The sequence below is a fragment of the Scaptodrosophila lebanonensis genome, unplaced genomic scaffold (assembly GCF_003285725.1).
Source record: "Scaptodrosophila lebanonensis strain 11010-0011.00,11010-0021.00 unplaced genomic scaffold, SlebRS2 tig00001415-arrow-pilon, whole genome shotgun sequence".
NCBI classification, from domain to species: Eukaryota; Metazoa; Arthropoda; class Insecta; order Diptera; family Drosophilidae; genus Scaptodrosophila; species Scaptodrosophila lebanonensis.
In genome coordinates, this window is record NW_022060742.1 from 10,541,385 (window position 1) to 10,559,303 (window position 17,919).

General features: G+C 35.7%; 2 protein-coding genes across 2 annotated transcripts in view; one reads left to right on the top strand and one right to left on the bottom strand.

The window, feature by feature from the left end:
- LOC115632145 (synaptotagmin-5) overlaps nucleotides 1-17,919 on the bottom strand; it is a 66,644-nt gene that overhangs the window by 11,758 nt on the left and 36,967 nt on the right. The gene's annotated exons all lie outside the window — the stretch shown is intronic.
- Nucleotides 11,526-12,083, top strand: LOC115632147 (turripeptide Pal9.2-like). The gene is made up of 3 exons (XM_030529166.1): nucleotides 11,526-11,553; nucleotides 11,612-11,770; nucleotides 11,825-12,083. The coding sequence occupies exons 1-3, from the start codon at nucleotides 11,526-11,528 to the stop codon at nucleotides 11,896-11,898; spliced, it is 261 nt and encodes an 86-aa protein (XP_030385026.1). The 3' UTR covers nucleotides 11,899-12,083.

A 17,919-nucleotide genomic window follows, 5' to 3' on the forward strand; every position in this document is an offset into this window, starting at 1 on the left:
TTTTTTTCTCGAGAGCCGTCAAATCAAGCAACTGTGGGATCGCTCCCATTTCTTAAATTTGCGACGTACATGTGAGAAAAGAGTAAATCCATAGTAGGCCTGCAGTTCACTCAATTTAAATATTTTCAGCTTTTTAAATTATAATAATTTTAAAATAATTATGGAAAAAAATATATTAAATAATATTTCAAAAGAAAATTGGAAAGTAAATTGTGTTTTTGAAACTGTTTAACAGCTATGATGTGCCATATAGCAGAGTTGGAAAATAGTACTCTATATACAAGTTTAGATGTTTTGATGCTTAACCCAAATCCGAAAAGATCGCAGAGGGCTTACCAAGAGTTGAACCAAAAGCTTATTTCTTGACTCATTTTTGAGTTGGAGGAAATTGATTTTAGATAATGTTCAACAAATTAAAGCTCAACATTAAAACAAATTCATTATAGTACTTATTAACTTAATTAACACTGATTGAAGTGTAATACCGTAGAGAAAACAGTGAGTAATAGTTTTGTAGCGTGAATAATTGCTTATTTTTCAAAGTAATCTGCAAAAAGCATTTACCTAAATTAACTTTGTACTCCTCTAATATTCTAATTATTTTTTTGAAGCCATAAAGGTGGCTCCAATTTTTTTTATAAAATTGTAAATCTGCATAGGAACTCTATCTGTAAAAATATTTAAAATGTACCATGTTTTTTTAATTTCAACAAATACTGAAATTCTTGATATATTTCTAAGTTAACGAAAATATCAGTCGAGTCGGCATTTTAGATGTTTTATGGAAATTACATTTAAATTGAGCCCGAAATGGCATAAGAGATTTATTTTCGATAAATTGGTAAATTCTTACTTACTTTTAAATTTGTGTAGGCCACACACATCTAATAATATTTTCAAGTAAATATTTAACTTGCAACTATCCCGCTATCCGAGCTTTGTCAATTGATTCTAAAGTAACTTCTAATGTGTAACAATACATCCAACTTAAAGGCAATCTATAGTTGGTTGCCACGGTTGCCAGGATATTGCTTTCAAATAACAATAGATATCCCTTTGTGATCGGTTAAGAAGAAGACTGAAGCGTTTTTTCGATAATGAGCCCACTTCAGTTGAAATGGCTTTCAAATGTTAGGGATTGTACAATTTTTTTCAATTCACATGTCTGTGAAATCAGTAGGCAGGACATTCCTTATTCGGTTTCACTCGAACTTGACATTTTTTCTGTTCACTTTTTGCGTGTATAGTATAGTATAGCGGATATATGAATGTTTTTGACATTTGACTTGTGGCTATTCATACCAAGCTACCTATTCCTGGCTGGGTGTGATTCTTTTCAGTTTTCTGCTTGTTTTTCTGTCGGCTCTCGGTGTGAGTTTTCCACACTTTTCCAAGGCATCCGTTGCGGTGACGTCAATTAAAATATAACGTGTGCCGTTGGCAAGTGTATTTTTTGCCGCTCAGGCGCTTCCTCCAACTCATGCGTATATATGTACATATAAGAGCATATGTACGAATATGTATGTATAGTATGTATATTTGGCGTCACGGCTCGTTGAGCACGGGTCTTTGAACACTTTCAACTGGCAATCACAGTTCACAGTTCATACATAATACAATTTCCAAACAATGTCTTGGCAGTTTTTTGTGCAAATGCGATCGAAGCAGCTAAGTGGAAAACATGAATACACGATAAAGCTCTTAGGGAGCATATTTTTGCTGGCCATCAGTCAAAAATCTCCGCCATTGTTGAGCCAAAGCTGTAAATGTTTACGGGTAATATCTACAAAGTTGCTCGTATGGCATTGATGCACATTTTATTGCCACCTAAGTTATTCAGTTGCACAAAGTTTGTGCGTGTTATAAATTTGAGCGCTACAAGTTTTAAATATCCGGAAATAAAAAAAAGGAGGTCGGCCCCAAAACTTTTTCGATTAAACTGCATGCATTTCTGTGTGTGTGCACGAAACTTGCAGCCCTTTAAAAACTTGTGCAAGCACAACTTGCAATAATTAGTTCCGAAAGTCATTAAATACCAGCTTGTTGACTGGACACAAAGGCATCGGTAAGACCAACAAACTGTGGCAGCTACTGCAAAAACGGCGCCGAGGGCAGGGGAGAGTGTGTGAATTGCAGAATCTTGTTTATTTACAGCTTCAGCTTCAGTTATTGTTCCACCCACACACCCAGAAGCCCTGCAGCAGCCCACACACCAGCCACATCATCAATATGCATGCCAACCACAACGTCCATTTGGCTTAGGATCAATAGGAGAGGTCTTCCCATTGACCACCACCACTCACTTGAAAGCTGGCGCCTGGCTGACACATCTCGTTGGCCATTTTATAGTTTTTGCTTTGGCTCCGAGAACGCTTTTAACGAAATGTATTATTTGAAGTGGACAGCTTTCCATTCTCCCCCATTATTGCAGCCAAGTTGCGTCAGTAGCTGAAAATAATTGTTCCAAAAACAAAGTAAACATCCAAATGTACTTGTATGTACATATCCCCAAGCAGTTGAAGAAAATCTCAAGACTACCCAATACTTAATGAGGCTGTGAGTTCTTTTTGTCTCAAGGAAAGCATATTTTTGGCAAGAAGTTTGCCATTAGCAACAATTTTAAAATATACTTCGTATACAACTAGTGTATATAAGTTTGTTGGAAACACTTCCAATTATTTCTTAAACACAGATGAGGAGAAATGACAAATAGAGAGTCAGCTTCTGAAAAATTATGTTCCTCTTCTCTTTTATTGTTTGTTGGAAACACTTCCAATTATTTCTTAAACACAGATGAGGAGATATGAGAAATAGAGAGTCAGCTTCTGAAAAATTATTTTTTTATTGTTTCCAAAACCTATTATAAAAATAATCATCCTGTGTCCAATTTTTCCTTTATTTTAATTGCATTTTTGAACAAATAAAAAGATATTATATAAAAAAATATTATAATTTCGACTTTACCGATTTGTGAAATTGTTAAAATTTGCTATTGAACAGTAATTTTGGAAATAAATTCCTACATTTTTTGAGCGTGGGTGATGATTTGCGATGATTTGCCAAACAATTATGCGGATAAATATGCAATCGGCTTTTCGATAAACTGTAAACTAAACAATGAATTAAAATATACTTGTTACATAAATATAAATGGGCCTTTACAAATTGTATTGTTGTTCTAAGAAAAAATGAAATTTTGTGCTAATCGCAAAGCTTAATTCTTAACTAAAAGATGTTTTTTTTAAATGTTGAAACAAAAGTAATCATTTGATCTGTTCAAGGCCCTTGCATAGCATTAGTTGAAAATATTTTAAGCCTTTAATACCTAAAACACTTTTGTTAGAGTTTGTAAATTTTTTCTAGAGTACACTGAGGAAAAATAGTAACTTCCAATCATTTCACCAGATACCAATATCTCCACTAAATGTATTATTGCAAATAAAAGTACTCTTCCTTACGAGAAGCAAATGTTATTGATTCTTTCAGCGACTCAAGAATATGAAAATAAAGATAATCACATAAAAGTGAGCGATTTGCAAAAATTATTGAAGGTAGTTCGAATAGAATTTTAGAATATTAATACAAAAAGGCAGACACTGCAATATAAGAATGATATAGATTCAATATTGAACTCTGATTCAACTTAAACCGATTAGATTCAGTTCCTGTTTGACTTTTTCCTAACGTAAAATATTTTAATTCATTATTTATTTCAAAGATAGTGAGAAAGCAATCCAATAAATACTTCCTATATCTCTTTACTTTTTACTTTGTACCATTATTATTAATTATTATCATTATGTCTGCAGCTGCATTATAAATGTTGTTCGACTATATCTCAACTTTCTTTTAGAAAACATTACTAAATCTGACTTTTTGCTCAGCGATTATTTATAGCCAATGACACTAAGATCCTGTCTTAAAATTCATGATATAAGTCGCTTACCAAGCTCAGCAAACTCAATAATCACGAAAACTTAGTAGCTATTCTGAAAACTAAACCGATCTGTTGGTTAGTTAGTGATTTTTTTCATTTTATTGCACAATTGAATCGTCAATCTGCAGAACATATAAAATAAAGCTTTTTATAAAGAAAAAGAGAAGCAAAATAACTATGATGGACGTTTTAAGTTTACCCTAAGCAGTCTATTCAAATTTTAATCACGGCTTGCGAGATTCTAAGACGCATTGCTCGCGTGGAAGGCCGCCTGGGAACACATCCTTGCTGTTGCTAACGTATTGACAGACTTTAAGCTGCATGTTCTGTCGCTTTGTGAATAATTGAAAGGGATGTGGTGATAAGAAAAAGTCAAGCCGTAGGACAATGCTTTGACAGAAATGTGTAATTTTACTTCAAACTAGATGGGAATGCAAGTCCGATTAGGGCGACTAAGCTGCAATGACGCCATCAAATGTGGCAACAGGATTACAAATGTTCCAACATAACGCTTATGCAGAATACCATTTCCGCTCTGACAATAAAAAACTAAGCCGATTTCCGGTAGCGAGTCTAACAATAAATGTTAAAAGTCAAAATTACACACTAAGCCAAATGGTAGATACATATGCTCATATGGCTAAATCCTTTTGCATGGCTGTCTCTATGCATATGCATATGTATGTGTGTGTGTGTGTGTAGATTGTGTGTACATACATAGATACACATATACATAAGTATATACATTCATTTGCATATACATTTTTATCTGTAGCTAATACCAACTCATACAGGACCCGACACCTGAAGTTGTCAAGCGAAAAATGCCTGACACACACACACACACACTCACACTCACAGAATGGCACACACACACACACACACACACACACACACACACACACAGGGACAAGAGGCGCCGCTGCCTGTCACTTGCAGCGCTGTCCCAACTCGGATCTGCTCTCGCCCCTCTTAGCATTCCGGTGTCCCATTCCGAGCGCGCGTCGTGTATGAATTTTAATCCTATTAGTTGTCATTGTTATTGTTGTTGTTGTTGTTTTCATATATATAGTAAAAATATTTCTAGATTGCTCGGCCGTTGGACGATAGCAGCAGAATCCGCACCATGTGCTGCCCGTCGACTCTCACACACTCGCACTCAGCTGTTGCACAGAACTCTCCCTCTCTTTCTCTCTCTCTCTCATCTACAGCTTGTTCCCCTCCCCCCCCCCCCCCACACTCTCTTACGCTCTTCTACCTTGCGGCGCTGCTGTCCTTGAGCTTGGCGTTCTCAACACATCGCCTGAGTGGGGCTGCACTTCAAAGTTGCCCTCGAAGGACAATAAATTTTTATTTTTTGTTATTGTACTCCTTCAATTTAAATGCCAACTAGCAGTAGGACACTTGTTCGCAGGACGATTTGCAATTCCATGCTACAGACCGTTTACCTTAGATACCATTCTGTAGAAGATGAATTGATAAATATTTATAATTTTTAAATACTTGGTACTCAGTAACTTATTCAGTCAAGTTCTATTCAATTTCAGTTCCATATAAAGGTGCATTTTAGGGCTTTCTTTGCTTTAAATTCAAGGCTATGTATAGCCCTTACAGTACCTCGACATATGCCAACTAGGGAAGCCATTGATTATTGCATTGACAAAAATAGAGTGGCTGTAATGGAACTTTTAATCCATTGATTGATGCTTGTTCGCCAAATAAATACGTCAATAATATTGTACAAATTTTCAATTTTGTACTAGACAAAAGAAATTGTAAATAATATTGAAATTATTCTGATATCTTCATTTATTTATTTTGGTCTTAATAGAAGAAACATTAATTTAGCATTAAAGCAAATTTCAAGATAGGATTAATCAGATTAAAGATAAATCGTTGCACAATTGATGGATTTCAGAAAATAAAAAGAGAAAACCTTCTTTAAGAACTGAAATCCGAATTCAGTTCGCAATTATAAATTGTTGGGTTCGGGTTTTAAAACCCAAAAAAAGCAATTATACTTATGACAACTATTAAATTAAAAGCATATTTTCAGTTTGTTTAGATCAAATATATATTACATTTATTATATACTTATAGAATTTATTCGATCAAGAAGTAACAATAACCAGAACCTTAGAGCATCGAAAATAAAAGTTTATAAATGTTATTGTCTAATTTTTGGAATACAACTTAACACTCTTTAATGACTTTTGTGCCGACACTAGAACTCCCTTACACAACTGCTAATTCCTATGTTGAAATGATAAGAAACTAGCCTTCTGGACCCCCTCATACTTAATTATCCCAATTATGTCAGCAATTTTAGTAACAACATTAAGTGCCAGCTGTTGACGGGCTTATACAAATAAAATGTGTACTCTTTTAAGCCAATTCATTAATATTTTCAGGAAGTAATGCCTAATAGTACGAAATATGTGCATGTGTTTCTTTTTGCAGCTGTAACTTGCATCTATATATATATATATATATATATATATAACTATATAAACAGATGTTGCGATATTTAATGTGTCGCGCTTATGATGCAAATATCCACCAACGCACTCTTGAAATATTATTGATTGATTATGTAAGGAATAATTTCATTTATCTCTTTCAGGTATCCCCACTTCTTCCTAATTCTTTTCATTTTAATATATTGACGCTCTATATCTTCTATTTTGAATATTGTATGGACATGTTCTTTATAAAGGTAAGTAGCATAATTTCTTTTCTTAATGACTTTCTTTTAATAATATTCAAGGATGTTTAGTCTTATCATTTATATTATTATACTTATTATAAATATTAATTTGGGCATTGTAAAATTACAAGAAATAGGACATAGTTCAGGGCTACTCGGATTACTAATGTGGGCAGAAAAATGCGCATCGCTGTTAGGAAATTAGAGCCATATGCGCCCATCAATGAGTTCCGTTCACCAATTGTATGGCCATCAGCCTACGCTGCTGTTCGGTAAATCCCGCCAACAATAATGAAAGAAAGCAATAAACACACTCTCATACACACACACACCTACACACACCAGAAACAAACAATTAACAATCGAATTAAGTTGGCAAATTTTGTTTTCGCTGAAACAAAAGCAGAGAATGGAAACCAAAACAACAGACAGCTTAACTTCTGCCACACGAGCGAAATGAGCAAGAAGGAGGAAGGCTGTGGCAGGACCAGATTGTTGGCTGAGAAGAGAACAAAACAGTCAAAATAATAAAAGTGAAAAAAAAATACGAACACTTCCAGACCCGCCGACTTAGCCTGGCCATATGCGAGTACGAGAACGTGTATCTGTGAGCCACAGAGACACTGCGCAGACATTTCCGCTGCATAAGTCGTCGTAATCTCATTTAAATAATTGCAGCACAACAAAGGCAGTTCAGCACAAATTTTTGTGCAAAACACACAAAAACCAAAGCCGTAAATCTGTGCAGGGCAGCCAAGAGTAGTGAGCACTGAGCACTGAGCGAGCGGTCCCTGCAAGGCAGTCCACGTCGACGGCCGGAAATTAAAATGTAAAACAGCAGCTCATTATACGCTTACCCACACACACACACACACACATATATATATATATATACACTCACACACGCTCGCTCAGGCACTCACATTTTAGCAGGACAAGGAAATCGGGTCGACTGCAACTGAACTGAGCTTAAATGGGGGCCATCTTTGCGGAAGTGGAAGTGCTTGTTGAATTTGCAGAACTTAGACGCAAATAGCCAGAAAACAAATGTCAACAAATCCACAGTGGACGAAGTATATTATTTATCGTCACATGTGACTTTCTATTATGTATATCTACAATTATAATTCTACTACGAAATATTTAAACACGTTATGCTGTTTGCTTGAATCCCATTATATAATTATTGAATAATCGGGTGATATTCGAATTTGTTAGAGGTTCAGTTAAAAGAAATTACAATTATTTCCTGAAAAATCGTCTTCTATTTGGTTTGGTGGACACCATTTGAAAGAATTCATTATTATATGAAGAATTACACATACATACGAGTATCTTATATCATCTTTTTCGGATTGTAATTGGCTTCAAAAACCTGAAATCTGGCTGAAAAATCATCTTCTATTTGGTTTAGTAGGCAGCATTTAAAAGAATCCATTATTTAAATCGTATCAACAGCTTTAAAAATACCATACTGAAGAATCACACATACGAGTATCTTATAGCATATTTTTCTTATTGTAATTGGCTTCGAAAAATCCCAAAAATTAAATATTTGTTTAACTTCGTGAAACGAATTTATTTCATCAATTCTCATTCAACTTAAGTTAACGATTGTCAATAAATATATTTCCATAAATCCTTCTCAGACTTAATGTTTCTTTGGAAGAGCACTTAAATAAGCTTGTTTTCAAACACATTATTCACTGGAAAGTTATGCCTATACCAGCTTTATACCTAATCCTAATTTTAAATTAATTTTTAACTTGTATCTGCGCGCCATAACTTAAGGCATTTATTGCCAAAATCTACGCTAGTTTTTAAAAGAAATCTGCAGTGCCTTTTTCCATCCTTTACCCGAAATTTTTCTACTCTGTAGCTAAGTTTTTCCGAACAATTTGCTTACGTTATAGCAAGAAGACGTTTCGTCTATGCTTTGCTTCTAGTTGCGGCAATTTTGAAAATATCTCACATGCCCCATTGTCCACGTCTTGAGGTCAAGCCCGCTTACTTCCCTTCTTTTTTTTGCGCTTGCCAACATTTGCTTTACACTTTTTTATTGCGATTTGTACTTGCGGCTTAAGGATATTGGTACGTGCTCTTCATGGCAATTGCCTTTGACTGTCGCTGTGGTCTATCAATTGTTAGTGTTGTTGTTCCTCTTGCCGTTACTGCTGTTGTAACTCAGGCTTATTTATGAGCATCTCCATCATAATGGCGTTTAGAGCGTTTCAGGCTGCTCAACACGTTGGCCATTAAAATAGCGCTGGCAAAACAATACATTTTCCGCACATTGCACATCCGCTCCGTGGTACATGCGAGAAGACTTAGTGCCCCGTTCTCACAATGTTGCACTTGCGAGTGCAATAAAGTTGAACATAAAATGGCAAACCAATGCGAATAGAATATGGTTCGACAGTGTTGAGCTAAAAGCCCCCTAGCTGTGCGTGACTCACGCTTGCTGCTGTTAAAGTGTTTTCGCTTTAAACTCTTCCCCCCAGCCACTTGACCACAAAAGCTTAACAAATACCCGAACGTCAAAAAAGTTTGCATAAATACCTGTAGCAAAAAATAAACCGACATAGCTTTTTGCGAATTGCGCAGCAAGCCAAACTACGATTATATGACGCAGTAGAAACAAGGAGCCGTCGGCAATAAATAATAAACAACTTCCTACACACACACACACACACACACACACACATACTCACGAAGAAGAAGAACAAATTTAACCGTAACTTGTTGACGAGCAGCAAAACAAATGCCATTTAATCCGGCATGGTTTAGAAAAACTCGTCGATACATACCTACTTGTAGAAATGTGCGTGCATTGCGCAACTATCGCATTAAGATGTTCCCAGACCGAGCGGACTGGAATGGAATGGCGAGGAAATGTGCCGGGAACCGAGAACAAGCACTTGTTGGGAATTGCGGAGCGATTGCGGACAACGCATCATTCATAATCCGCTCATCAAACGTCAATTCAACGCGCTCGCTGCCTGTCAACGTGTTTACAAAGCATTCGAGCCCGGAGCTCTGGCAGCGGCCCTAAGTGATAGCTCGGCTCTATTACTCGTACCCCGACTACTGCTAGACGCACCCGGAGGCAAAAAATTAATCACCAATACAATGGGAATTGTGCAGCAGTGGCAATAGCAAGGCGGCCACCAGAAGCCGCAGACGCGGTAGAGTGCAACGCAGAGCCAGCTTTTAATTCAATATATACTATAAGTATGCTCGCATACATATGCTTATTGTTGTTGTTGTTGCTCCTAGTTCCAATTCGATTTAGTAAACAGCCCTGGGGCCACACACACGCACACTAATATTCGGGGGGAGCGGCACAAAGAGTTCACAAAGCAATGTGTCTAATGCTATTTGCAGTTCTTATACCTTGCGCTTTAAGTAAAAGGGTATTTTGTTTGTATTTTCTATTTCGAGGACGCCAGCAAATTAGTGAGCTCGATAATGGGAAACGGTAGAGTAATATCCTTGTCCATGCTAGACAATCTATTTAAGCCTTCGAGCTAGAAAATCAGAAATGTTTGGCAGAATGCTCGCATCTCAACACATTGCAGCAGTTTTGTGGAGTTGTTTATAAATAATATGCAAGTATAGTATTTATAGGTTTTATATTATATATATTTATTTGTTTAACTGAATTGCCAAAAAAAATAAGCGCTATCGTCCAACATAGGTTGATGGGGCTTTAGTTTATCGGCAATATTATAAGCCAACACTAAACATTTTATATTTTATTTATGTCCTTTCAGAGACAGACATAACTAATATGTACTAAGTTCTGCTAATAACCTCGACTAGAATCTACATTGTCTACACAGTTTTTATAAAAGCCAGAATTGCACATTTTAAATATATGCAGCTTCACAAAGTTTAGATAAAAGTTATTTTATTTGAATACTCTGTACATGAAATGTACAAGAGTATACAAGTATTAGGTTTGCGGGAGCTGAAAAATGTAACAGGCAAAAGGAGGCGTGGCAGACCCCACATAGTATATATATTCTTGATCAGAGTGACAAGACGAGTCGATCTAGCCCTGTCTGTCTGTCTGTCCGTCTGTCCGTCCGTATGAACACCTGGATCTCAGAGACTATAAGAGATAGAGGCACCAAATTTTGCACAAAGATGCCTTATATGTGTACGCTATACGAGTTTGTTTTATTTTTTTGATTCCCCCCCCCCCCCCACTACCCACTATGGAGGTTTTCCCGATTTTCCATTCGTGTAATCGCCTATATCTCGGAGACTATAAGACCTAGGAACACCAAATTTTAGTCCCAGAAGAAAATGTGTATTTTGGAATTTTCCTCCCTCCCCCCTCTTCACCGTAAATCGTAACTCCCGTAATTCTTGGAATTTCGACTTAAAATTTTGCAAATACACCTAGTTAGTTATTATGTGTCCGTATCACTATTATAGACCGATTTAACAAGAAGTTATATCCATAATTATATTTGCTGTCCAAGCGCTGCCCGCAGATGTTGTTGATGTTGCTGTTTGGTTGACTGCTAACATGTTTACACAGACACGAATAGACGTGCATAGACATTCATTGCTTTGTATATGTGCAATTATACACCCTTTACGTGAGTTCGAATACCGAGAGAGGTAAAATCGACCAACAATTTTTTTTTTCATTTTCTAAATTTTTTTTTATTTTCTATAATTATTTTAAACATATGTACAGAGAACTTCAAAGTCGGGGCACCTTTTTTTACTTGTTTTAAGAACATTTGCTTCAGATGTTAAGGTTAATATACGTATCGAATACGAACGGTCTCGCCAACTATTGATATTATTTCAAATAAATACGTATCTCGTTATATTTAATTCTTTATTGGTATTTTGGATTTGAAGATGAAACTCTATCTAACACTGCTCTTGGGTATTTGCAGTTTTGTTAAAATGCTACAACATTATTAATCAAAAGATTTAAATTTCAGCTTCTAATGCCATTTCGATGATTGCCGCCAAGTGCAATGAAGTTTGCCATCTTGATTATCGTCCAGTTTGTGGATTCAATGGGTCATGTTATAAAACTTTCGGAAATAAGTGCGTATTTGCTAGTAAGACCTGTGAGGAAATAGAAGCAGGAAGGCCAGGTGGGTCTAAAATAAATAATTTGTATTTATAGAGTTAAAATGATTTTTTTTAAGGATACATTCTTATCTACGGATCAGAGTGTAGAGCCTACGACCTCCCGGCTTGTCCAAGGCCTATTTTTGGTTAATTGCGTTTCTTAAATGAACGTCCAAAGTAATATTTGCATTTATTTACTTTGATGCTTAACTGATTTACTTCTTTCTTGGCAAAGCAAGAACATTAAATATTTTTATTTTATTTTATTTTATTTAGAATATCAACAATAATTCTGTCGATTATATAACATAACTTAATATAACAATTTAAACTAAACTTAAAAAGATAAGAAAGCCTAACACAAAGCTGTACAATAACGTCTATTAATGCCTCCGACACGTTGGGGGAATTTTATTTGCCAATTGGCCAGCCATATGTGGTCAGAGACATTATAGACCTAAAAACTATACAAAAAGTAAGTATAGCAGGAAAATTAATTCTATTTAAGAACAAATTAGAAAAAGTAAGAAGTAGAAAGAGGAAAAGAGAAAATGAAAGAAGGGAAGAGAGGTAGAGAAACAGGGAAGGAGAAAGGTGGAAAGAGAGAGCCGAAAAAAAAGAGGTCCGGCAAGCTATGATTTCCTTGGCCAAAATCAAAATATGTACGAAATGATTAAGTGCCCCCCAAAACCCTCCCTTCAATCATTATATATTATATACTTATATATATCCTAGAAGATGACTCAACTAGTGCGATAAATAAGAAGAACTTTGCTCGAATCGTGAATTATTTATTTTAATTTTAATTCTATATTATATACTTATATATATCCTAGAAGATGACTCAACTAGTGCGATAAATAAGAAGAACTTTGCTCGAATCGTGACTTATTTATTTTAAATTTTTTAATTCTATGTTCTCCTTTTTAGTGCTTAAAAGTGTATGTCCTTACATATTTCGAAATATTTCAGAACATTCTTTTTTATGCAAAATTGTTAATCGCCTTTTTACTAACAACTTTTCCATATACTCGCAGTTTCCCTTTGATAGCTCATACATAAAAATATTTGATAAAATTTTAAATTTAAATGCATCAAATGTAAAATTGGATGGGCAATTTTATGATTGGGTTTATTAAGTAATATGCGCTCTAAGCTTTGAAGAACTTGTGGATAGCAAGACAAATTTTCTTATCATTGACAAATTATAGAGTAAATGAAAATAAAACATACATAGCATGGATGTAGTGCTCTAGGGTCTTCTTCTTATACCCATATCAGATGCACAGTAGCCTTGCTGCGCTGACAGGGGCTACAGATTAACAATGGATACAAATAAAAAGTTTTGCCAATTACGATACATATGTATGAACAAACGCGTATCCTCGTATCTTTGCGGTTTGGATCGAAACAAATGCGAACAAATCAAACTGCAAATTGCAATGCACAAACAAACAAACAAACAGACAAACAATCAAACAGACAAACAAGCATATGGAAAATAACAAAAACGAAATGTGTTGCGAATATCTGTGCGAAATGCCAAATGCAATGCTCGATAGTTCCTCTGCCCCTCCATTCACCAGCATTCACAATCAAAATCAACAGCAGCAACGGCAACAGCAACAAAAACAACAACATTGTCGAAAGCGATCAAAGGCAAAAACTGCAAATGCCGACGTCAGAGTCGACAATTTGGCCATTTAACCCTTTGCGAATAGACCATTGTGTTTGGGGAGGCAACATCGAGAGCTGTAGAATTTTGCACTGATGCATTGACGTGATCCGATTTGTCGTCCTTTTGTTGAGGAGCCATATGAGTGTGTATGTCTGCCTGTCTCTGTGGAGGTGCCTTCGGGCATTCAAAGGTCCTGTGCATCGTGAAAATCTTGTTATAAATAAAGAGATCTGCACAAATGCATTTTCCATCATCCAGGCGATGGCAAATTCTGATAACAACTTCAAGGATGTTGCTACATGTTGTTGTTTATGGCGAAGGCTTTACATTCAAACTATACTTATTACACAAGCGCAATCGCAACTGTTTAAAAGCTCAAACATTTATTAGGATGTGCTTTAAGATTTAAGATAACATTATTTAAAGCAGCAACTCAACACTGTTTTTCAACATCATTTTTGAATTCCCAATATTATTGGTTTATCTATACGAGTATAATGATGTGTATATTTTTGACCAAAATATAAAAATCGTATACATATTGAAATTAGAAACTATAGTTACATCACTATCGAACAGTATTAACTTATTTTTGTTGTTCTTAAAAAAATCAACAAAAAATGATAATTTTTTCTTAAATTAAACTAAATTGCTTGCATAAAACCAAATGGAATTCTCTACCATTCCAAAACCTTCAACCTGAAGCTCAGATAATATCCTTGCATTAATGTTTGCCTCACGTATTTTTCAAATTTGGCAGAACTTGCGCTCTAAGTTTTGTGATTCTAACACTATTATTTGCCAGATGTGATGTTTTTGAACAGACAATATTTAAACTACAGGGTATAAAAAGTCTTCTGTTACTCTCTGATAACGAAAATAACAAAACATCATCAGAAGCCTATCTGGGGAATTTCCCAATTGGAAAGTTGACTTTTGGGCAGAAAAATAGTTTGCGCACAAATTAATTGAATTATTCTAACAACTTTCTGGTGTTCATGATAAAAATAACAATTATAACCTTGTATATAACTTATTGGCTTCACTACTGCTTATATATTAAAGAATTACTTTTCATGACTACCTACCCCAAATTTGAGGAATGTGTGTAGAAATTATTGGCCTGCAAAGTGAAAATAAATAAAAAATACAAAAATATAGCTGACTGCCTGTCAGTCTTGTTTGTTCGTGCATATTTTTTTGTGAGAAATGTATCCACACAACAACACAAATAAATGTCAGATAAACGCCTAATCGATATATACACAATCACACAGTTTTATTGTGTATTTATACATATACTCGTGAGTATGTACATATGTATGCTGATACATACATTTATAAGCCCACATACTCGTACATACTTGTATGTGACATTGGGAGCAGCTCTTAAGGTGCTGCTGACGTCAATGGCGAAGTCTTTAATTTGCCAGCAGAGATTCTTAAGGAAAGTTGGGTTGACTTAATTTAAATTTCTTAGCAATTTCATTGAAACTTTTCCACTGCTTATCCGGTTGCCTTTTCGGGTCGTGCCCGACAATTGATTAAGACTGCAGGGTGTAGAGACAGCAGCCGTAAAGTAAAGGCGTTCGAAAAACTTGAAGTCTGCCTCATATTTGTTGTTTGCCAGAAGCAGCCCCGAATACAAAAAAGAAAAACGAGCATAACGATAACGAAAAGCGCTTTTTTCGTTTTTAATGACTCGCCCATAAAAAAGTTGTTAATATTGAAAAGCATAAGAAATCAAATTGGCGCGTGCAAAGGGAGAAAAATGAAAATTGCAGCAGTCAGAGATGAGGAATGCTAAACATATTTAACATGAAGCCAGTTGGGCTATTCTACCAGATACTTGCTGACTTAACCTTACTTGTAACTCGCAGATCCTGCCCATAAGCCATCGTCACTTACCAAGTGGCCGCTGAGTGCTGTCAGCCACTAAAAACATGCACACGCAGAGGATACTCTACGACAACCTGTCAAAAGTGCCCGAGGAGCAATGGCTCTGACAAGGACGAGTACGAATACGAGTACGAGCAGGAGCACAATGACGATGACGAGGACGATGATGACGACGTTGATGAATTCGGCGATTCAGGAATGAATACATGTACGGCACAGTTGTTAGCCATGTGATGCTGAGTGCTTTTGCTATCTTGCCATATTTCCATTGGCGTGACGCAGAAAACAAATGCGAACCACTTAACCCAAGGCACAGTGGCAAAACACCAAGACATACCGCTAAAAAGATTTCCTTTGTTTCACTACCAAAAAATAGTATTCCCCATTAAGCTTGTCCATGCCTAAAGCAAAACTTTTGTTCAACAAAATTGGTTAGTAAAAAAGTAATCAACAATAAATTAGTGCATGTTTTTTGAATGCACAATTTAACTAAAAAACGATAGTTTCTGAAATATATAAATTTAAACTGGAAGACGTTTAATGGATTGAAAAAAAAGAAAATTCTTTAAAAAATTATTCTCAAAAAAATATAATGCCTATTAACAAATTAATTTAAATAAAATTCTGTTTGGATCGTATAAATATTTCTGGATGTTCAGGTCAGGCCACACAATAATTTTTAACGTCGAAACGAATGTTGGAGGATAATGTGACCCTGCTTCAGGTCTAAAGATTAAGTGAGTCTCCTGTGGAATGTCATTTAGAAACTATAGCAATATAAATCATTTCTTTCGGGATAAAGCAAAGAAAGGAATCAGTAATTTTATCATAATATCTAGATAGCTTCGCAGTTCTTAAGAAATATTTACTTCTATTTCAGGCCACACAAACATTCTTAAAGTAAAAAATATTTTGTGACTCTGCTTCAGTTCTAAAGTTTAAGAGAGTCTCCTTAGCGATGTCATTTGGAAACTATTGAAATATAAATCATTTGTTTCGGGAGATATGAAAGAAAGGAATCAGTAATTTCATCATAATCTCTAGATAGTTTCCCAATTCTTAAGAAATTTCAAATTCGAATAAAATTAACATCTGAATGCATTTCATTTATTTCTTTACTATTAATAATAACACCTTTTGAATCAAAGTGTACTTTTCGTGGAATTTTATTCACATAAATTATCATGAAAATGGACAAGAAAGGCGTACTTTATATGTGTAAGAGTATGTATATATGTTTATGCAAACATATATCTTCGTTGACATGGAAACATGCGGTCAGACAACACAGGAATTACCAAACAGATTTTGCAGGCCCGGTCGCTCCTGGTTTCAATTCTTATCACCAAATGCCTAATTAAGTAGCTTAGCCTCGGGCCGCTGACCAACGGCCGCAGCGGCCCTTGGTTTCCACACACTTCCTGGGCCCAAAAAATCAGTCAGTGACAAATCAGGCTGCCAGCCAGTGTTGAGATGGGTCTCTATACGCATAAACATCTTATCTGGGGAGGAAGGCTGGCAGCCATGCCTACCAGGGTGGTAGTCAGTCAGGTCGACTGGAATATTGTCAGTCATTTGTTGTTGTCGCCGATGTCGTTGCCTTCTATCTTGCATCTGCTTCGACCGATTTTGGGTGCTGTCAACGGCCTATAAAATATTTAAAGCTTCTTCTACGTATGCAGATAATGGCTGTAGGTGTGTTCGTCTTCTTTTTAGGCTCAGCCTCTGCCTGTGACTCTGACTCTGACCCTGTCTCTGCCTCGGCCTCAGCTCGTGCCCGGCAGGCTTCTTCGCTCTTCCTAACAACGGCAAATTGTCTGCAAATTACGTGCGAAAATGTATTGAAATTTTTGTGTGATTTTCACAAGCTGATGACTATGGTGAAAAAGAAATATGCCTTTGTGGCAACACACGAGAAATATATGGAAATTCCGTTCATATTTCACTTGGAGCCCAAAAGAAAATAATAAAATGAAGGAGAGGAAAGACCGAAAACGCATAACGTTATAAAAGAAATGCGAAAAACAAAAGGCACGGCATTTCTCCTCTTCCATTTTATTTGAAGTTTTGCTGTTTTGTGTTGAACCCTGGTCTCGTTTTATTTGACTTTTGATAGAACTTTTTGTTTAACTTTTTGCTCCTACCCCATTTTGAAATGGCCATTGAGCTCGCCATTTATTCTTGTATTTGTAATTAAATCTAAATGTAAGACTGTTGCAAAGCAACGATGTTTTTTGAGGGGCACAATCCATCCATTTAATAGAATTTTTTGAAAGGTGAATAAACCCTAATGGTAGACTGCCTGAAGATAATTATGTTGCTTCAATTTCTCTTTTAAAGATGAAACCTACATAGGCTTCTAATTGTTATTTTCTTTTTTCAGGCACTTGACCACATCGAGGCTAGTTAAGCTCTAGAGATATTTTCGGCATTCATTAGAGAAGCCTTTAAGTGGAAAATGAATACAAAAAGTTTGAGATCCGTGGAATGGTTGCCCAATGAAGTTATTTATGAATAAATTAGTTTTGCAATTACATTTTGAACAAAGGCAGCTTAATTAATGAATGGAGTTTAATGCCAAAATATACATTTGTT

Excerpts from the sequence above, each read along its gene's own strand:
- LOC115632147 (XM_030529166.1), top strand. The coding sequence starts at position 11,526 with ATGAAACTCTATCTAACACTGCTCTTGG. Across the intron at positions 11,554-11,611 it reads CTATCTAACACTGCTCTTGG|CTTCTAATGCCATTTCGATG; the intron begins GTATTTGCAGTT and ends TTTAAATTTCAG. Across the intron at positions 11,771-11,824 it reads AATAGAAGCAGGAAGGCCAG|GATACATTCTTATCTACGGA; the intron begins GTGGGTCTAAAA and ends ATTTTTTTTAAG.